The sequence below is a fragment of the Seriola lalandi genome, unplaced genomic scaffold (genome assembly GCF_002814215.2).
Source record: "Seriola lalandi dorsalis isolate HSWRI2012SDOR001 ecotype SW California unplaced genomic scaffold, Sedor1 jcf7180002054885, whole genome shotgun sequence".
In the NCBI taxonomy this organism is placed as follows: domain Eukaryota; kingdom Metazoa; phylum Chordata; class Actinopteri; order Carangiformes; family Carangidae; genus Seriola; species Seriola lalandi.
The window spans coordinates 4,220,200-4,242,435 of record NW_019525437.1 but is presented as its reverse complement, the minus strand read 5'-3'; the positions used below and the strand labels follow the sequence as shown (position 1 = coordinate 4,242,435).

At 43.3% G+C, this 22,236-nt stretch overlaps 1 protein-coding gene across 1 annotated transcript; it reads right to left on the bottom strand.

The window, feature by feature from the left end:
* Positions 1-386: 386 nt before the first annotated feature.
* On the bottom strand, positions 387-21,655 carry LOC111671731 (PH domain leucine-rich repeat-containing protein phosphatase 1-like). The gene is made up of 17 exons (XM_023428910.2): positions 19,704-21,655; positions 14,644-14,840; positions 13,106-13,231; positions 12,805-12,953; positions 10,321-10,467; positions 8,067-8,294; positions 7,621-7,823; positions 7,460-7,520; positions 7,259-7,354; positions 6,505-6,660; positions 6,115-6,315; positions 5,675-5,837; positions 4,452-4,582; positions 4,240-4,356; positions 3,068-3,262; positions 2,691-2,928; positions 387-2,292 (listed from the first exon to the last, which is right to left on the bottom strand). Exons 1-17 carry the CDS (start codon positions 21,325-21,327, stop codon positions 1,144-1,146), a joined length of 5,181 nt encoding a protein of 1,726 aa, XP_023284678.1. The 5' UTR covers positions 21,328-21,655; the 3' UTR covers positions 387-1,143.
* Between the last annotated feature and the right edge of the window lie 581 nt (positions 21,656-22,236).

The window sequence follows — 22,236 nt, the reverse complement described above, 5'->3', positions numbered from 1 at the left end:
TCAGAATTTCCTAAGATTTAAGGTGATATCTCTCAAATTGCTTGTTTTGTCCGACCAACATTCCCGGAAAAAAATTCAGATTACAAAGATATAAAATATAGAGAGGCTAAACATACTCACATTATAGAAGAAAATTTTTGTTTTTTGTCTCAGAAAATTATTTAAATTTGAATTAATAGTTGTTGAAAATCCATTTTCTCAACAAATGGTTCCAGCTCTAGAAGAGAATTTAGATTTTTGTACTAAAATGGAAAAAAATTAGGAACTTGATGGAAACTTTCAGGAGCAAATATCTAAAAAACTTCTCACAATATCCACACTATCTGCATGAGGGTCATGTGTCTTTTTGTAAACTGTGTGAACTTTGAGAAAAAGAAGACAACATGTTGTAGTTATCTGAAAACTTTAATTTATTATATAGCAAAAGTAGCTCTCTTGTGCGATTTGCCGTTGTCAACAAGTTCTGTAACACTGTTCTGAGAACATTTATTGAGCTGGTAATAACTGTCGGATCCGTCCTGATCAGCGTTTCCTCACCACCACAGCACCACTCTGAACTCTGCACACCCCCGAGAACACAAACCTGGAATATCAGCCGTCTGAAATAATCATCTTTTCTCTCAGAGAATATTAGTACGCTTCAGTGACTAGGTCACTTTAAAGTATTAAACTCCTAGGAGTTAGTTATACAGTTTTACTAACTCCGACAACTGTAAGGCCGTCGGCCGTGACACACAGGGGAAATGTCTGCTACGACACAAAAAACAGGATGGTCCAAATCTCAAAGTACCATTGAAACACAGAATTAATCTCCAAAGTCTAATACAAAGCATTCAAAGTGCTTCTTCAAATTAAAGATATGGTAAAACTCAATTACATGTGAAGATTTAATCAACATAATGTGTTATAAAAATTGCATTGCATTTCAAGGGGCATAGAGTTAACAGTAGAAAATAAAGGAAATAACAAAAACCATAATGAAACAGTCTCTGGTCCAGAAGTGTGTTCGGGAAACTCTGAGGTGTTTGGAGGGAGCGGTACAAATGAACGCAGAGCCGAGCATCGGGACAGGAAGTCCTGATTCCACTCACCAAATCTGAAATCCTCCGAGAAACCAGCTGTTTTGTGGAGGGGGGGCAGGAGTTAGAGGGGTGTGATGAAATAGTCCGCAGGTTTCTGGTAGCTGTGTGTTTGCTGGTTGTGAGTCTGCATCTGCTCCTGCTGCTGCTGGATGATCTGCCGGACTTCCTCCTCCAGCTCTGGCGGGATGATGAGCTGGTCGTCGGGGTCTGGCTGGGCGGGGGCGTTGAAGTAGCCCCCCTGCTTCCTGACAGGGGCGTCGGCTGCCTCCTCTATGAGGTCCTGGTTCCTCCCCTGGCAGGCGATGGAGCCGTTAGCTCGAGCCCTGCGGCCCAGAGTCCCTGACCGGGTCTCTCCGCTGAGGCAGGGAGAGGAGGGAGGGACGGGGGAGGGAGACTGGGAAGAGAAGGGAGGGGGTAACGGCTCATGATTTGAGGCGACAGCGAGGGAGATGTTTGTGCTTGGCTGAGCGTGTAACTGGGGCGCTGGGCAGTCATGGCGGTGCAGACAGTGGACGTCAGCCTCCACCTCCACGCGGCTGCCGTTGGAGAAGACGCCGGCGATGGGCTCCTCATCCTCACTGTCCAGCCCGTTGTCAGACAGAGCTCCAGAGAACTGCCTCTGGAAGCTCCCTCCCCCACACGCAGGTCTCCGCACGCCAACTCGTCCCGGCAGGTTGAGGTGGGACGCCAGGGGCTCGGCCTGAGGCGGTGGCTCCTCTGATGACGCTGTGGACCCCACCTCGCTGCTCATTTCAGACGTGCTGAACTCACTGCTCAGCTCGCTCACTGTTCCCGAGGAGACCGGTGGCACTGGTATACCGCCGTCACTGCCTGCTGAGTAATGGTGTGTGCTGGTGTGTACACCCAGGCCGGGGCTGGGGGGTGGAGGCGGCGGCTCGCAGAAGCAGCAGCAGTCCTCGGTGATGCTGAGCTGGACGACGACGGCGCTGAGGCTGTCGGAGCAGCCGTAGCTCTGAGCCAGAGTCACCAGCTTCTTAGCAGCAGCCAGAGCGTCGGGTACATTCCTGACCGCCTCCACTGCCTCGCTGGGAGACAACATGTCCCACAATCCCCGGCTGCCCAGGAGAAAGAACTCATCCTGAGGGGTGAGCGTCACCGTGGAGACATGGGGTTGAGGCGTCACAGACGGGCACAGGAAGGAATAACCCATAATTCTGGTGGAGTCAGTTACACCGCTGACCTTGTTATCCTGCAGAGAAGAAGAAGAAAAAGAAGAAGAGGAAGAAGGAGAAAGAAGGAGTTATGTAATTTTTCTCTCTTTACACTGAGGCTGCAACAAATAATGTTTGTTACCAGTTAATCTGTTACAGTTGACAGAGGATTAATTTTAATAATCAATTAATTATCTCTATCATTTCTAAAAAGTCGTCATTTTTAGAAACTAGTGGATGAAATTTCCCAAAAATTGTAAAAAAAATTCTCACGACTTCAGATTGATTGTTTTGTTCAACTGACAAAACCCAAACATTTCAGTTTATAATGATATAAAACAGAGAAGAGCCACAAAACCTCAGATTAATGAATCACTTTTTTATCTACTTGCTGTGGATCGACTCTACAACATGAGCGCATGCAGTCTGTCGTCACCTCTGTGATGATGGCGTTATGTCGTCGAACCCTCTGGTACTCCGGCTCCTCTTTGACAGTGTGTGTGGTGGAGAGTTGCATAGCTTTGCCGTCTCGGCACAGAACAGCCTGGCACCTGCCCACGTTGGCGGCCTTCAGAGTGAAGCAGCCACCATGCTCGCCGGGAGCCACCGGGTCATGTCTGATGTGGCACAGAGCCGCGGAGCCGCCCATCCTCTGGCCTGCGGTGCCGAGCTTCCTGCAGGAGAGCGACGCACAAACACACAGTTACCAAGTGTGTGTGTGTGTGTGTGTGTGTGTGTGTGTGTGTGATCGCCGTTGATGTGGAAACATTCAGGTGTGATCGTTTATCTTCTGTGATATTTAAGCGTCTCTACCTTTGCATGGTGAGGAAAGTGTTGGTCATGTAATCTTCCTGCCTCTGGCCCCTGTGAAGCTCCTCTGCTAGCACGTCTCCCATAGTGCACTGCAGCAGGTAAGGCACCTCAACGTTCCTATCTCCGTCAAAAACTCCATACAGAGCTTCACGGATCCCACAGAAGCTGTCCAATGCCAGAGCGGCCACACACAGCCTGACAACAACAAACATCCACAGTCATCTATGTGTCATGTCAACGATTCTCCTGAGATATACACCTGAGCAACATCCCAGCCTCGACCTTAGTGTGCCGTCTTTACTCCAACTCTTAATGTACATGTCTGAATTGTTCAGAGTGAGACATCTGACCAACACAAAATCACAACTGTTACAGTTTAAACCAGAGGTCTCCGACCAGCAGCTCACCCAAAGGTTCAGAGATTCAGGATGCAGGAGAACAAACTTCAAGCAACACACCTTCACTCAGTGAATCTGCTCCAAATGCAACTAAATCAAATACACAGACATAAACTAAACTTTTCCAAGAAACAGCACATATGTTGCCGTGGATACCGTGAGTTAAACTGTTGATGTTTGTTTACATTTTGGAAATGAAGTGTGGTGAATCATCTATTTTAAGTTCCTGTTTGTCATGTACCATTGATTTACTGACAACTGTCACTGGATCAAAAAAGGTTGGAGACCTCTGGTTTAAACCCTCCAGGGTTTGGTTACCTTTTCCATTTCTCTCATTACTCCAAGGACAAATGATAAAGAAATATGCTGCATAATATTCAAAGATCAATACTAGAACATTTACACCATTACTTCTCAGGTCTGCTGACTCAAAGCTTTTGAAGAGCTACTGTCTGGACTACAAAACAAGAACTATCTTCCTTTTAAAGTTTAGCTGCGTCACTGTGGCCTCAGCTGAGCTGAGTCAGTGCTTTTTCTACTAAACATCTTCAGAATCTATTCTGCATAAATCAGCTTCTTTATAACTTTGTTTTATTGCTTTTATTGAACATAGTATTTTATTATATTTCTTTATTTTAAAACACATTGTAACTGTGGTTTGAAAAGTGCTAAACAATCTAAATAAAATTTACTCACTATAGAGATCAATAAAAGACATTAATTCATGATGAGCAGATGGATAGAGGGAGTAGACACAGAGGGAAACAGACTGACTTGTTTTTGACTCCAGAGGCCTCAGTGTAGCCGTGGCTCCAGACTGCTGGGGCCCCCTGGCTCTCGCTCACACATGGAGCAGAAGGAGATGGGTCTACTCTGAAACATCGGATGTTACTGCAGAGAGGAGGAGAAATACAAAAGATGAGTGTGTTGGTTTTGTATTGTACAGATTTCTGCTACATCAGTGTGGTTATGGTTGAAGTTCTCACTTGAGGAGCTCCAGGCTCTTGTGGTCCAGGTTGAGGCGAGGATTTCCTGTGAGGTCCAGCTCCTGAAGCTTTGGAGGAAGCGCCTCCGGCAGAGTCACCTCAGTCAGCTCGTTGCAGCTCAGGTCAACACACTGAGGAAGAAAAACACAGAGAAGGGGTTGTGAGATCCCAGTGACCTTGACCTCTGACCACCAAAATCTAATCAGTTCATCTTTGAGTCCAAGTGAATGTTTGTGCCAAATTTGAAGAAGTTCCATCACGGTGTTACCGACATATCATGCCCACAAGAATGGGACGGATGGACAACCAGAAAAAGCTCTAGCTGTTGGCGGCACAGAGGCATAAAAAAAACTTCAGACCTAGAGGTTTATTTTGCATTTTCTCAAATGTTCTGTTCAACATTAACATCAGCAGGTTGTTTCTCCTCCAAATCCAGCTTCATATTGTTGCAGGGACTGGATCAGAGTTTATTAACATGCTCTGTTTCCCTCATTGTCACTAACTGTGACATTGTTGCGAAATATTTACACTCCCCTGTCCAGTTGATTTTAGTTTAAACAACCCCTAACAAATTTAGGGATGGGATCTGATAGTCGGTTCCACTTTAATCCTGTTTCTTGTCAGAAAAAATACCTGGATTTGTTGAGCTCACACAATCAAATCTGATATCAAACCGTTCATTATCTTACATTAGCAAAGACCTGTCAAAACAGGCAGGTATGAAAAGGATTTCCGAAAGCCTCAAAAAGTGTTTTGTGCATCGATACGAGAGAAATCACGATGCATGAAAAATTCTATTATTTTTTCCCACCCTCATTTCACACACACACACACACACACACACACACACACACACACACACACACACACACACACACACACACACTGGCAGGAGCATTAAACATTAAAACCGTCATTTGGGTTCAGAGAAAGGCAGAGATTAGGGAGTTACCGGGAGATTACAAAGGATTTCCTGATCTGGCCCAACCCAGTGAAGATGAGCACAGAGGTAGAGAGATAGACAGACAGATAGAGAGGGACTGAGAGAGCTTGGCTTTTTGTCATTGCACCAGAATGAGGTTGCGTTTCTTCTCTAATTTCCAGGACTAATTCCACATGGCCCCTAATTTGGGGGAACAGCTGATACAGGTGTTTGTGGACGTTGTGTAGATGTAGACCACATCTGAATTAAGGCCTAAAATACCTGCGTGTGTCTGACTGACCTTGATCTCAGGCAGCTGAAGGACCTCAGGGAAGGCGCTGATACAATTGGAGTGGGCTGAGAGTGTGTGCATGCGCTGACAGCTGAGGATGGTGGTGGGCACTGCCCTCAGTCTGTTGCCGCTCAGGTCCAGCTCCTCCAGCTGCTCCAGTCGTGCCAGTTTACTGTTGGAGGTGGAGGACCGATTATATCAGAGCACTGCCACAGCAAACTTTATTTTTTGGGAGCCACATTCATCAAACTCATGTCTTTCGTGAGCTACACCTATTTCTGAAGGGAGGCTGTGATTAAAGACTGGATGTTTTTAGGATCAGGACGTTTTGTAAAATCGAAGCAATGTGAGTTCATGTAAGTCTGGGTGGAGCTACAAGCCAGAGGCAGCCTTAGATCTCAACCTCAGTGTGTTTGAGAACTTAAACCTCCCGTGTTTATGTGAGTTACCTGGCAGTGAAGGTCTGCAGCTGGTTGTAGGCGAGGTGAAGCACCCTGAGGTGGCCGTGTCCTGTCAGGAGAGGGACACACTTGTCTGTCAAGCTGTTATTGGTCACGTAGAGCTCCTCCAGGCTGCTGAAGCTGTCCTCTGATAGGCTGGCCGCGGGAAGGTTCTCAAGCTTATTGGCCGACGCGTTTAGGTATCGTAAGCTGTGTAGAAATCCCAGCAGATGATACAAACTTAGCATTTGAACGACTGACTTGACAAAAACATAAAAACCCACAGATGGGAGGAATACAGATGAAGAGGTGCAGCAGAATGAATTACACATGGAAAGAGCAAAGAAAGAGGGAAAGAAAAAGAAAGACAGACAGTGGATGTTGTGTAATTGTGTGTACCTCTGTGCTTTGATGAACAGGTTGTGTGGGAGCTCAGTCAGATAGTTGTGTTGGAGGTCCAGGACCTCGAGCTGTGACCTCTCCAGCCTCTCAGCCAGCCGACACACTTGGTTCCAGCCTGCCAGCAGCTTCCTCAAGCTCCCACTGGACAGCAGCCTGCAACACAAACAGCACAAGCAAGCTCAGTCTGTGTATGTGTATGTGTATGTTAATGTGTATGTGTATGTGTATGTGTGTGTACTGTAAATCTGTCAGTGGGAACAGCTCTGTTTTACCCTGATGAGGACACAGAACAGTACACAAAACACCCTTTGCTTTAGTGACCTCATTTTCCGCTGAGGTTCAGTCGTTTCTCCTTATGTTGAATTAATTCTTGAATTGTGAAATAGAAGGAGTGTTGGACTGATAGGCTAAAGGCTGATGCTATTATGAATGTGCGCCCCCAAAAAACGTCAGCTGTAAACTGTGTTCAGTGCTAATTAGAAATGCTATCATGCTAAAGTAAGATGATTAACATGGTGAACATTATACCTGGCATGTTAGTATTGTCTCCCAAAATAAAACAGTTTATGAGGGAAAAAAAGAAAGAAATCTATTTCATTCGCTTATATAAATAAATAAAGACGTGGCGCTAACAATCAGACGCATGCAGAGTATGCCTTGCATCCAGGTTTTCAATAAACTTTTTTAATTTGATTAACCTTACTATTCATACCACTGTAGCAGGTGTGTTGTGTGTCTGTCTGATGCTCACCATATGGGCAGCTCTGTGACAGCGTTGTGATTGATGTCCAGCACCTCCAGTCTGCTGCTCTCACACACCCAGTCAGGGACACACTCCAGCTTGTTCCTTTAAGAAAACAAACACAGTCAGCACCGAGCTCAGAACAAGAACCCAGTCTGCTCTTCTATTCTACAAGTAGGACAGTGAAGTGTTGGTAATGTGTCTTCATACCAGGACAAATCCAGAACAGTCAGATTCTCTGGCGCAGGCTGCACCTCCAGCTGCTTCAGCTCTACAAACACAACGTGCAGAACTCTTTATAGTCTCAGTGTGAATGTGTATTTAGTGTCATTATGTTTAATATCTGTACAACACATAATAATTCTTAGTACCGTTATGTGCGGCGTGCAGGCTCTTGAGGGCGTGGCCACCGACTCTGAGGAGGGAGAGAGTGTTTCTGTCACAGCGGAGGAGCTCCAGCCTACAGAGAGACCTGACATCCAACTCCTGTATACCAGTATCCCTCAGGTCCAGGTGGACGATGTGGACCAGCTGCTCTGAGTCTCCCAACGTCACCTTCTGAACCCGATTTAATCTGCACAAGAGAAATTATGTTATTTAAACCCTCATTGTTTTGGCTACAGAAATAAAAAAAAAAAGTCTATATTGAACATTAATTATTTGGTGTCAAGATTTTCAAATCCACAAGACAAAAAGACCAAGACAGGCCGTGATGTAGCACATTTTCCCTGCAGCATCACGGCCTGTGTTGGATTTCAGCTGAGCTCTGTTCCAGTATTACTTCTAAAAATGTTGGTGTCTGTGAGGATATTCTTACCTGAGATCTATGTGGTGAGCAGGCAGCCACTGCAATCCGGCCATATCCAGGACAGAGAGCTGGTTCCCTGCCAGACACAGTCTTTCCATGCCTTTGAGCTTCTCCAGGACGGGGGGGACGCAGCTGAAGCAGTTGAAGGACAAGCCGAGGTAGGTCAGGCCCTCCAGAGAGCCCAGCTCCACAGGCAGAGAGCTCAGGAAGTTACTGTCCAGGAGAAGAGTCTGCAGACTGGACAAAAGCAAACAGAGTTAAAGCTAAAATGATGGTTATGATGACAAATGTATCTGCATTCTTAGATTCTACACTAACTATCAAGTGTATGTGGGGGAAATGAATGAAACTCTCAGCAGGAGTGAGGTCATGATGAAAAAGTACATCTCTAGTCCTTTTACAACAGGTCTCAGATCACATTTGTTTACATCCTGTGCCAAAGGTCTGCAGCCTGTTGCACCAGCTAAGTTAAAACCATGAGTTCAAACTCACACACTGCCTGTGACAGACTACATATCTTTACATTTATGGTGACAATAACAGGCACACTCTGTACTGTGTTGTACAGTTACTGATCCTTGGATTAGACATGGGGAATAGTATGATTTCATGCGGTGTTCACCTGAGGTGGGTTTAGCTCCTCTCACCACTCTTGCTGTCAAATTAACTTTTAGTTGTTGAATTTGGCAAAAATCCTTTTGCTGAGATTTAAGTTTTCCAGAATTTTTATTATTTATGAGCATTATTCTAACCTGATTATAAAAAACAGAGTACAGCTAAAGTGATCCATGAGCTAGTTCACACATGATATCATATGTTATTTTCCTTTACTGGCCACCAGAAGCTCTGTCACAAACTGACATGTTCTCCATTTTTATGATTTTATGATACAGTTCCTAGATCCCTGTTGTTTTACCCACATGTTTTAACCAGGTAAAATATTTTAGTCATCGTACGCTTGGATCTATTAATCCAGAGTCTGAGTGATAGCCTACCTATGGCTGCCTACAAGGACTCAGAAAAGTATTAACTTGTTTTTAATGCTATTCTTTCGTAGATTGTCGGATTGCTTTAAACATACAAAACACTTTAACATTTTAACAATCGTGTTGTTTTACGAGCCGTTCCCTGAACAGCGTCAGAGAAACAGTGACTTTTAATGTATGACTGTGCTTCCGTGTTTTTATCTGTCATATAATCAGTTTCGATATTCTGGAGTGGAGGAAACCTACATGGAAAGCTCCTGGTACAAAATCTCCTAAACCTGGGATTGGACTGGATTTATCTGGATTTACTTTGTGTGGGTGGACTGCAAACCTAAGTCACAAGTACAGGAGGACTTCCACTGTCTGAAGTCAGAACTGAAAAAAAATTGTATCAGCTGATCAAAAGCTTCATCTCTGTAGCTACTGCCCAGGCAAAACATATTTCCCATTTACAGTCCTCTAGGCTTTTTTATCTCTTAAATGTTTTCCCTGTTTTTTTCTTAATGATTTCCCTGTTTTAACTCCCATTGTCTTTTATATTTGTCAAAGCAATTTGAGCTGCATCCTGTGTATGAAAAGTGCTATATAAAAAAATATATTATTATTATGGAACCATGTTACAACAAGACTACTCTTATAAAGGATTTATGATTGGTTTATAACTAGTTTATTATTTAGCTTGTTAACACTATAAATCATTTATAAGCTCTTATAACAAATTAGATAAAAAGGGCAACAGTGACCTGCATCAAAATATGAAAACTGTGTTATAACTTGTTTTTTAATTTTTTATTTATGATTCATAAACTGTTAACAACCGAATAACCTAATAATAAACTATTTATAAATCCTTTATAAGGGTCGTCTTATTGTAAAGTGGTACTATTATTATTTTCATAAGACATAAAACACTGTGGGTCAGCTACTTCCTGTCACTAGTTATTAATGTCTTTCTTTCTAATATGAGCAGATGAAAAGTCGGTGGCATGACTCTGCACTCTGATCACCTGGACGTTACCTCTGCATCGTCAGGACAGAAGTCTGGTGCCCGGCCAGTTGTTCATTTAATACAGAGAGGGATTAATCTGCTCTGATGGAACCACAATGACAACAACCCCTGTCTGATGTCTCTGTCAGCAGAGTACAGGTCACCAAGGACACAGTCAGCCACTGGGGCAAATACCTGCCAAATTATTGCCATCATCGTCACCATCATCACCGTCATCATGATTAATAACTGCAGCCTCTGGGCCGTCGGTTTCTTCCAGCCCACTTACTTGTGCATCGTTCCCACTTCTGCCGGCAGCGACGAGAGACGGTTTCCAGACAAGTTTAGCTCCGTGAGCGAGGTGATGTCACACAAGGCCAGAGGAAACTCAGACAGGGAGTTATTTGACAGACTGAGGCTTCTCAGTTTACAGAACCTAGAGAGAGAGACAATGAAAGAGAGAGTGAGAGAGAGACAAGGGCAGACAAAGAGGGTCAAAAATATTAATCTCTCAGTGCTACAGTCAGACTACAGTCAGCCTTCTTCTGAATTGAGGCTCTCACACTGTGAAAAGCTTTTCAGTGGTTACATAACACGTGTCTCATAAACAGGGAAAATGAGCAGAGAGGAAGCTGAACATGGTCTCAAGGATACAGCAGCACAACACTCACAATACACATACACAAACTATTTAAAGCTAAATGTTTATTCCACGAAAACCTTTCACCATAACAATGCAGCATGTGGTTCAGGTAGGGGTTTGTGTGTGTGCGTGTTCCCTGGCTTTCCTGGTCTAACCTAATCCAGTTCACAGAGGGGTCAGAGCAAAAGGTTAAACCGGATCCACATCCTTCCGAGGGAAAGTCACAGGCCACACCATGGGACAAAGACATTCCTCAGGACGCGGCCTGGGAAGCGTGTGTTTATGGAGTAACAATGGCAGTATATATACATATCATGTATTCATGTCCATCAAGAAAATGTCTCAAGGCTGAAACATAAAGAGGCAGCGAAGACGCCAAAATCAAGAGAGGCAGAAATCGCTCTGAGAATTTTTCAACTTCAGAGATTCCAAGAACGTGACACAAACAGTTTCTTTAGAGCAGCTATTAGTTAAAAAATATAGGATTATAAAAGTTCACATAAATGCCTCTCATCTTGTAAGTGCATAAGCCACCTCGTTTATGTCTGTATAATGTAACATTGTTAGTCAGGTCATGATCCACTGGACTTTATCTGACAACAAGTGACAATACGTTGCATCACTAAACAGGAGCTACAGTTATGTATAGAGTCAGAGTCTGTGTAAAGGCCCCCTGCTGATGGTAAATTAGCTTTTGCACAGGACGAGAAAAAGAAAAAGAAAAGCTGTACCTTGGGTCAAGGACACTTTGCTCACACACACACACACACACACACACACACACACACACACACACACACACACACACACACACACACACACACACACAGTGAGATGGCACCACAAACACGACTGATTCTTATTGGTGTGTCATGGTACACAAAAGTTCAAACATAATGCACATATTTCAGCTTTACGTGTACACAGCATGACAGAGCACGCTGTTCGGAAATTCCACTGCTTCATTTCAGTCAGACAAAAACAGTGTTTCTGCAGCGTTCTTCACACTTTCAAAACCTTTTTAACCCAATACAGAACACAGTTTAATACTTGTTTGACTATCATACTGACCAAAGTGTGAAAGTGTGACAGGAAACCACCACTTTTAGTTTAATGGTATGTCTCCTGACAGCCTGTCATCAACATTACTGCTACAGCAGGCAAGAGAAAAATCTCTGTGTTGTAAATTTACTTTACAGCTTTTCAATATTTTCTAAGGCCTTTTTTGAGGACACTGCTTTCAGTGTTTTTTTTAAGACTTTTCAGGACCTGCAGATGGACAGAATCACTTGGATTTTACTCCTGTAATATGAAAAGAGCAGCCACACACTCATCTGATGGGTTTCTTTCTCTGCACTGTAATATTTTGAGTGGGTAGAACATTTGTCGCAAAGCACATCATCGAGGGACTGAACAGACCAACATTTCTTAGACTACGTGCACAATGTGCTGGAAAAATCTGAAAGCATGTGCATGTGAAAACAACGTGCATTCATGCTGCTTTGATCCACACTGGAAGTAACAGCCAAATCTCTTCCTCCTCCTCCTCCTCTGTCTGCAAACAACAAAACTGTGCATCACAGCCAACATCTGGTCAGAAGACACTGTCTATCGTCTGTTTCATAATCACAAAGCTGTGTGACAAAATCAAAAACGAATGAGAACACCTGTGTCTGTGATTAAAAAGGTTGTCTTCTTTACCTTCCTGATGAACATCAGTGAGCATTTCAACATTTAGCTAGTTCAAATCCTAGATGCTGTTGTGTTTTTTGGTTTGAAAATGTTTCCATAGTGTGGACAGAGAAGATTTTAATTTTCAGTCTTAGTTGACTTTGTGTGGACTTGACTGATGATAACTGTCAAATCTCTAAACGCGTCCGCGGCTCGCTTTTAATCATCTGAACCACACAGTCGCCCACACACACTTCATTGTAATTTGATCTAAGCTGCTTCCTCTTTAGTCCATATGGTAGCTCCCCAAGACAGACACACAGAGGGACGTCCCACAACCAAAAGAGAAAAACAAAGGAGAAAGTACTGCTTTCATCTGCCGGCTGTTGCTGCACTCCACAACACACAGGATGGTGGTACACTGTCTGCATGTGATGCGTGCTGATGGTAGAAACTCACCTGGTGAGTGCTGGAACACCTTTGTGAGGGGACATGAAGTTGTTTTTGAGATTGAGGTGGGTGAGGTCCTGGCTGTAGAACAGCTGAGCGGGCAGCTCCTCCAGGCTGCAGCACGACAGGTCGACTGAGTTCACCCTCTGGGACGCAATCTGACGCAGCGAAGGGGGGACGGGATGACATGATGAGCTCACAAGAGGCAGATGTGTAAAACACAGTCATCATCATAATCCTTGAATTTATGTAGATAAAAATATAAACACTGAAGCCAGAGTGTTTCTGTGGACACAAACACATCACGTACCTTTGAAGCCGTCCTGTGCCACCGCAGATGCTCTGTGTAGGAGTCGTAACTAATGTAGTAGGTCTGACTCTGGGGACCAGCTGAGCTAAAGGCCAGACAGTGGCTGTGTCTCCTCACCTCCTCCACCTGCACCACAGAACATGTTTCAGGCTACGTCCACACTACTACATTTTCCTTTTAGAATGTCCTTTTCAAGTGAAAACAACTGTTTTAGCTCTGTATCAATCTCCGTCTAGACTAACACACCTGAAAACGCATACATACATGAGCAATAACGTCCACTTGCGTGAGAGCCAAGCAGATAGTCTACTTGGCAGTTGATTAGTTGCAAAAAAAATGATATGAACAAGGAACAGCAAAGACAGCTGCAGTGTTAAAATGCAGAATTTAATGTTTGTAATTCTTTAACTACTGGTAGTCAAGGCTGATGAGACCCAATCAGGGAGCACCATGTCCAAAGATCTCTGTTTTCGCCCATCCAGACTACAGCACGACCCCGGAGTTTTCAAACTAAAACGGGTCCAAGAGCATTTCCAAAAGTCTCCGTTTTAAGTGCTTGAAAACTCCAGAGTAGTGTGGACAGGAGGTTAAAACTTAGCAAAAGAGAGTGTGGACGTAGCCTCAGTTTCCTCCATCTCTTCTTTAACATCTTTGTTTATCCAACCTGATGACCGAGGGTTCAAACAGAACCACTCCAAATGTTGTCCACACACACACACACACACACACACACAAACACACACAAACACACACAAACACACACAAACACACAGCGAGGTGTAGAGATTCATCTAAAATGAAAAATTTACCATGTTTTTTTTGTTTTGTTTTTTTAAATCATTTATCTTGAGTTCTTCAGGGTGGTGGCTCATTGTTTCCCATTGTTTGTTTTCCTCAATTCATCAGTTATGTAACACCATAAATTTGTGCTATGTGTTTTAATTTTATATAAAGATTCAGTGTATAACTGCTACTAGAAAAACACATCGCTGTTCATGTTTTTAGTTGCTTGTACAGTCTCCTGTTGTCTGGATGCAAAAAAAAAAAAAGAGGTCTCAAATTTAGAATCAACATTTGTAATATTGTCCGTGGGACTTGCTGTACAGGTGTGAGAGAACAGGACATTCTAGAAGATAACATAAATAAACACAGAACAAAAGCAGACTTGGAACAATAACTCTGCAGGGGCTGTATTTACCTCTTTTCACAACACACAAAATATGTGATTTGCCCAGAGGTGCCCAACCCTTTACACACAACTGTACATACAAAATACTGTATATATGCTGTACAACAATAAGGTCATGTCTCTAAATGTAGGCCTGTAGTTAGCTGGGAACTGTGTGGCTGCAGAACCTGCTGCAGCAGGAGGACACACAGCTGCAGGAGGAGGTGAATGACCTCGGAGTCAAAACAAAAACGTTTTGTTCCACTGGTCCAACTCACAGAGATGAGCTCTGCCCCTCTAAAGGCTGATAAATTACTCATCCTGAACACTTGCCTCGCATGTTAAAGACATGAAACATTTCATTAAGTACCTTTCCTCCGATGAGAGGGAGGATGTGCATCTTGCCGGTGTGGGCGTGTTTCACAGACGAGACAATGAGGCAGGTTCCGCTCAGTGTGACCTGACGCTTCGACCATCGGTTCACTGGCAGCGCCAGCTTCCCTTTCCGAACATTGAACACCCCTGAAAGCTGCACGCGTTCAGTGCCGCCCACGCTGCGAGGCTTACCTGGAGGGGAAAAGATATGAGCTTGTTACATGATAGTAAAAGAGATCGCTGGTGATCATATACAGACTTTTCATAATGGCTTTTTGCATAACAGAGAGTTTTATTTTTAGCTCTGTGGGATTTTGTGAATCAAGTTTCTCTTTCAGAAAGTGAGAGCTGTGTGGTTATGTAAGTGAACTGTAGCTAATAGCCTGTGGGCTGAGAGAGTGAGCAGTCACTCAGGCGTGATTTGTCACATTAACCCCTCGCTGGCACAAAAAGCAGCCACAGTTCAGTTACAGACACAAGGCAGAGCAAGGCACTGATGATGTTTCTGGATGATGCCTTGCACTGACCTGCATGCCTGAAACCAACCTGTTTCTTTACACTCTGAGCCACCGAGAGGCCTGAAATCAGATTAGCTTGTTATGCAATGTCTTAAAACACTAGCACCTAGATCCTCCCAACTTCCTCCTCCAGTGACTTACACAAAATGTCGCTTTGGTTTCACCCGGACTAACCAGCTCCTGAGCATGGCAGGGCATCAGACCTCAATACTGAAATCTGTCCATAGCACAGAGTGTGGAAAGCTGGTATCAAATGTCAGGGTCAGATTCAGTATCTTGTTTTTTCATCTTCTGATCACATAGTTCCATATTTAAATCATAATTTAGCCAATTTTGAGTTGAATTTCTGAGACATTTTGGATTCTTTCGTTAAATGATAATTTTGATAATTGATTAACCATTTCAATCATTTTCAATTGATTACCTGCTTTTCGCTTTTTAAAATTATTGTTAAATTAAATATCTTTGGATTTTGTTACTGTTGATCAGACAAAACAAGCAATTTAAAGACATCGCCATGGACATGCAAAATAATACAACTGTCATAAATATATATAACTGGCAGATTCATCATTAATGACAATCATTAATTGCAGCCCTCATAAAAAACATCTTCAGATTCAGTGAGGTATCAGAAAAATATAACTTAAACTTTTTTAAAACAGTACCTGCCTCACTTTTTATCTTTTCTTTCCAAATGGAAGCACAATTATGTAACAAACACCAACACAGATTAAATGTACAAATGGTTAAAAAAGTAAAAGCCAATAAAACACACAATTTCTTGAAAAAACACACACCAAACATTTACCTGACTAGACTTGTTCATTTGGGTCCATAAATTCCCACGACCCATTCGACTAACCATTATTTTCATTATCTAATAACCTTCTCATTATTTTCATTAATCCATTTACTATAAAATGTCAGAAAATAGTGAAATCCCTATGTTATAAAGTCTTAGTTTTTCTTGTGAGTTGACCAACAGGCCAGACCTCAAAAGATATTTCACATTATTATTATAAATGACAAAGAAAAGCAGAAAAACCTCAAATCTGAGAAGCTGGAGACGGCAACGACTGAAACAATTCATCCATTATTAAAACACTTGACCAGTTTTCTGTCAGTCATTCAAGTATTTCAGCTCGACTTCTATTTAAATCCATTTTGGGTGACTGCCGTGCATAATTTCAGGGCTTTTTGCAGTTTATTCCAAGATGAAGGATCTGCCCACATGAAAGCTCCTTTTCTAAGCTCTGTACAGACCCTGCGTACAAACAGGAACAGCAAGTCCTGACAGTGCAGCAGCAGTGATGTAAGTAACTATAAGTAAAGAGTCGATGGAAGAACGGAACGGAAGTAAAAATGATAATAACAGAACCGAGTGACATGGTGTCTGTCTATTGTGTGACTGTTGGTGATTTCATACAATATTTACATGTTACATTGCTGATATCATGTGGTTTCTTCTACTATTATGATAAATGTGACGTAAACTCACCATGGAGCAGATCAATCTGATTCTTTTAAAAATAAACAATAATGTGGAATGCGTACTGTGTGAGTCCACCCTTCCCTGGGCGGTGCTGCCGAGATGTGGCGTGTTCATATATACACGCATACATACCCTTTCCTTCCGTCTATTTCTCTGAATGTGGAACATCCTGCCTCTCAGCAAGCAGCCAATGGCCATTTCCTGTTCACGCTACAACAAACGTTTTTGGTGAATCTTGTCCTTGACGAGCCCGATGTCCCTGAAGGCACTGAGCATCTGACTGGAGCTGAAACAATTAGTTGATTCATTGATGAGTTGCTCAATCGGCAACTATTTTAAATCATCATCAAACAAAAATGCCAAAAATCTGCTTGTTCTTGATTCTCCAAAAGGAGGATTTTTCTTTTTCCTCATTGCAAACTGAGGATCCTTGGGATTTTAACTATTGCTCAAATAAAACAAGACACTTGTAAATGTTGGAAGTCTTGGTAGAAAATTAATCGGCAACTATTTTGACTATCCTATAACTTGGACTAACTAAGACTTTTCGAAAACTTTCGATTTTCTAAGTAAAAATGCCAAATGTTTGTTGGTTCTAGCTTGTGAAATGTGAAATGTGAAGATTTGATGCTTTTCTTTGGGACACGTGACAGTAAACTGAATATCTTTGGGTTTTGGACTGGTGGTTGGACAAAACAAGACATGTGCAGGCATCATGTTGGACTGCGGAAAATTATTAGATATTTTCCACATTTTCCGATGTATTAGAGACAAAAATTGTCAATTAATTGAGAAAGTAATCAGCAGATTAATTGCGTTAGTTGCAGCCCCACATCTGACTTCATTCTTCCTTCTTATTAGCAGTGATTCCAAGACTTTGTCTGAGGTTTTATCTTGAATTTTAGCCACATCTGAACCAGCCTTAGTTCTGAACAGTGGTACTGAACATGGAGAGGCAGGATTCAGTTTTTATGCAGAACACATCTGGAACAAACTCCCTAAAAACTTCTGCTCCATCTTCTAAATCAGGGTTAACGAGTTTTCTGATTGCCAGTTTGTTTTATTGAATTAAATTTAGGCATATTTATTCATATCATGCACTGCACTGTCATTTTTATTCTCTTATTTTAGCTGTTTTAGCTTATTTTTATATTCTATGTTATGCCTTTTTACATTGTACGTGAAGCACTTTGAATTGCCTTGTTGTTGAAATGTGTGAAACTAATAAAGCTGCCTTGTGATGGCAACCCTATTTGGACAAAGCAAGGTGTTGAGTGCTTTTGAAATGTGCAAGTATTCAGCTGGCGGTGGGCGCATGCATCAGACAACTAAGTTTGGTATTTAACCTTGTGAAGTAAAGCAGTGACCTCTGAGAGCTGCAGCTCCAGGATGAAGAGACATCTGCTGCTGGGACCGTCTCAGAGAGATCCGAAACACTGAGGAGGTGAAATCTGAGTTCCACTAAGGTCGCTGTTCTCTTACTGTCAGCATAATGTGTGTGTGTGTGTGTGTGTGTGTGTGTGTGTGTGTGTGTGTGTGTGTGATTGAAAGAGATAGAATAATTGGCAATGTGCATTTTGCTGTTGGGATTTTTGCTTAGTCAAACTCCTCTGGCTTGACTCCGAATATCAACATTAGCAAACACTTCATACTGTTCACACTGAGAGGACAGGATGGTGTGGGACAAAATTAGTGTCTTGTGAATTAACAGTTTTAGAAATAAATCACTTAACAAGGGGCTGCGATTTTACCTTGCTAACATTTAAATGCTTACGAGTCAGAAAGACTATGACCAGTGTTTTACAGCTACATTATTCCAATTTAACTCAAGATTCCTAATTCTGGCACCATCATGAACGCCGCTGCTGTCACCTCATATCATTGCACCACTTCTCCTCTGCGATTGCTCCTCTTGTGCCAGTAGCACTTCCACTTTCCTGTCACACATACCAGCCTCTCAATGCTGTGCGTTTGTCTGCGGTAGCTGGAAGGGCCCCTGCTTTCAGCGGCATAACTCTACATCATGCTTTGTTCCTCTGTCATGTTACTGTGGAAGCCAAGACTGGGGGGGGCTGGGGGATACCAGTGTGCTGGTTTTCTTAGTCTTCTACAATTAGAAATGAGTATCTTTGGGTTTTGGACTGCTGGATGTCTCAAGGCGGCCACTTTTTAACTATTTTCTGACATGATTTTATAGACCAAATAATCAATTAATCAAGAAAAATAATCATGAAAATAATCATTAGTTGCGGCCCTACTTGAGTATATCTCTGGGTTAATGGTGTGATGTTTTACAATGTATTTCTTCTTGTATAAAATAAAAATAACAAAGGAAGAAAAAGAGGAAAAGGTGTTCTTGAATGCTCTTTAAAGAACCTGAAGGAAAACTCAAAACATTTCAAACATCATCACATCATTGGCTTCTGACTCTTTATCTCCACTGTCTTTGCTGAGGGTGTAAAAACAAGGTCAAAAACAATATCCAGTTGTGCTAATCCCATAAGAGATCATGGCTGTTTTTACATCCTCTTAAACCTGCTTGTCTGCAAAACAGGATCATTATCAATAACAACAACAGAACAAGAAGAGAAACCAAACCCATACTGCCACATGATTTTGGTCTCTGGCATCCCGAAAGATCACACCTGTTACCTCCAGATGTGTCTCCCTACAGGACTACACACAGAGAGGGGTCGGGGTGGGTTTACAGGCAAAACACTGGGTATTGTCCCTGCAGGACAATTGAATACACTCGTTTAACAGTCCGACTGACCAAACACAATGACAGCACTCACGGTACACTGAGAATGGATGAACAATGAATGAGCAGAGACGAGCCGAGCACAACGAAAATGGCATGGTGTAACAAGCAGCTAGTGGCTCTCGGCTTCACTTCAGTGTGTTTAAATAAGAATTGTGATGAACCTTCCCAAAATTATCTCCTGAATTTGACAGAAAACACACATGCAGGTCTTCTCTTCTCACTAACAGTGAAAAATGTTTTGAATTTTGATCTTTCAACAACTCAGACAAAGTACTCACCGAAGTAGAAACGAATCAGGCAGCCAATTTCTGGATTCATCCCTTCCTCCTGCACCCTCCAAGCATCTTCAAACCCCAGATTAGTGAGGTATTCGTTTAATATCTGCAGAGGCCTCTCATCATCTCCCAGCCGCCGCACTGCTCCACCATGCAGCTGGATAAAGAGGGCCGGGGTTGGACTAGTATTAATGGGCTCCAGCCACCCCTTGTCCCCCCCAGGGATCTCCAGGTCAGGCTGGACAGATGCTTGGCTGGTCAGGGGCCGAGATTGGGAGCTGCTGGAGCATTTAGAGGGAGGGTTGATTAATTTGGGGGTGTTTGTATTGTCCCCAGCTCCAGTTTCAGTGTGGAGATCTGGTCTTGTCACTTGGTTGGAAGCATTAGAAGGGTCTGTGGTGGTGATCAGGTCTCCCTGCTGGTCTGCAGCAGAATCACCGGTTGAGTGTGTTGGAGAAGATGTGAGATCTACTTCATCCGAGGAGCTCTCAAATGGGTCGGGTCCCTCTGTGGCACTGTCACAGTTTGGGCTCAACACTGAGGAGTCGGTACCCAAACCCAGCCCATCACTGAGCGAGTCCCGGTGCTCTGTGCTTCTGGGTCCACCTGGGCTGAAGTCTTCACAGGTGCTGCTCTCTATATCTGAACCTGAGTAGACTCCATAACAGTCTGCCACACTCAGGCTCAAATCGATCCCAATGTCATTCAGATAGACCTCAGATGAAGAGTTACTGGCAGTTTTGTCATCCAACAAGTTAGAGGACAGTTTAGTGTAAGGATAATACTGTTTTGTGTGTTCACTCTCGTCTCCTTTGAGGTTTTTGACATCGACACTGTCACTAGGACTTTTAATATCATCAGTCTGTCCATTACTATCTTTACAGTTATCATTTAAGTCAACTAAAGCAGTAGTTTTGCAGTTAATTCTCAACACAGCCCCAGCTTTGCTCCCTTCCAGCTTACAGGCTACCTCTTTAGCAGTTGTGTCCACTGTGCACAGAACCGGTCGTGGGTAGGAGGGCGTGAGCCAGTCGTGGACGTGAATGCAGCCCCGCCGTAGGTCCGATCTAACCCATGTCTTATCAGAGGCCTGAAGCTGCTTTGACTGCTTCTGCCGAAGAAAAGTCTTCCTATCCAGACTGAGGGTGCTCAGGGGCGAGGCGGAGGGAGCGGGACTAGCCGCCTCCGCAGAGGATACCCCAAGAGAGCTGCTGGTCGGCGGAGCCCCCAGCGACAGATTCCTCTTGTGCCTCTGCCGCCTCCTGCTCAGCAAAGAGTTGACAGAAGTGCTGCTGTTGACTGATGTCAGACTATAAATGTTGGCTGCTTTCACGGCGGGCATGTTTGTATTTTTGGCCACACCGCCGATAGCGTTGGCAACTTGGTTTTGATAGATCCCGTTCCTTATCGCAATCTGGAGAAGGGAGGTGGCCGCAAGCCCCTTCCCGAAGAGTTTCGCCTCTGCGCCCCCTCCGTCATCCTCCCCAATGGAAGGTCTCTTTCCAGCAGACAGCGGTGTTAATCCACTTGTCTTCACTGAGTTACTGTCACTGCCAGAATCGGGTATCCCCTGTGGTGTTGGTGGAGAAGAAACCGCTCCTGGCTCGTTTTCCTTCACACTTTCCATCCTGTTAGCTAGCGGCAGCGGCGGCGTCGGTTAGTTAGCAACAGCCCGCAGGTGAACGCTAGCCCGCGTTAGCTCAGAGCCGTTAGCTCGCCCTAGTAGTTACTGGCTAGTTTTTCACGTTAGCTTAGCATGCTAAGGTGCTGCGCAGTTCGTCCAAAGAGTTACACCGCTACATCATACCGTATGATAACACGCCCGTTAGCTCTCCCACGGGAGCTAACCGGCCGGTCGACATGAGAAAACGCTTTTCTAGTTGGTCGCCATGGAAGCTAACGCGAGAAGGCGCGACTGCTACTGTACAAACCGAACAGAGCGACGGTCAGTGGTACACGGTGGACAGGGCGGGGTCTCATTGGATATGAATTATGACATGTTCACGTGCTATCACAATGCTCGGAATTATGTAAATTATGTACATGACTGCGACGAGACTTCACGCCATAGACTGTGCATAAAAAGGTTCACACTGTGGTCCGCATTAACAGAATACTGACTACAAGAGCTATGCACCTTATTCCCTAATGTTAATATTTTACACGTTTACATGTCATCAGCTGGAATAGAACTTTATAGAACATAACAACAAGAGGAATATATTTTTTAAAACAGTTGGATTAACATAATAGCTACTGAATACTGATTTAAAGTGTATAAACATTTTCAAAATCTGAAATATCATATAGGTTAAATATCAATATATATTTACATAGAATTTAGCCATGATCACAACATATTTAATAGCTTACATAACTAATTAAATTCTTTGAATGTCCGTGCAGTCTCATTCTCAACTTTCGATATTTTGGTTTACGAGTTTAAATGAGGCTTGAATGCAACATAAATTGCAGTTACATTACTTTGTTATCAAGCTCAACAGTCCCTTTTTAAGAGAAGGATTGTGAACAAAAA

What these genes read in the sequence shown, in the direction of transcription:
- LOC111671731 (XM_023428910.2), bottom strand. Translation starts at nt 21,327, where the DNA reads ATGGAAAGTGTGAAGGAAAACGAGCCAGGAGCGGTTTCTTCTCCACCA. An exon ending in GCTCACCACATAGATCTCAG is followed by an intron (nt 7,824 to 8,066) that starts GTAAGAATATCC and finishes TCTCTTGTGCAG; the next exon opens with ATTAAATCGGGTTCAGAAGG. An exon ending in GCCTCTGGAGTCAAAAACAA is followed by an intron (nt 3,263 to 4,239) that starts GTCAGTCTGTTT and finishes TGTTGTTGTCAG; the next exon opens with GCTGTGTGTGGCCGCTCTGG.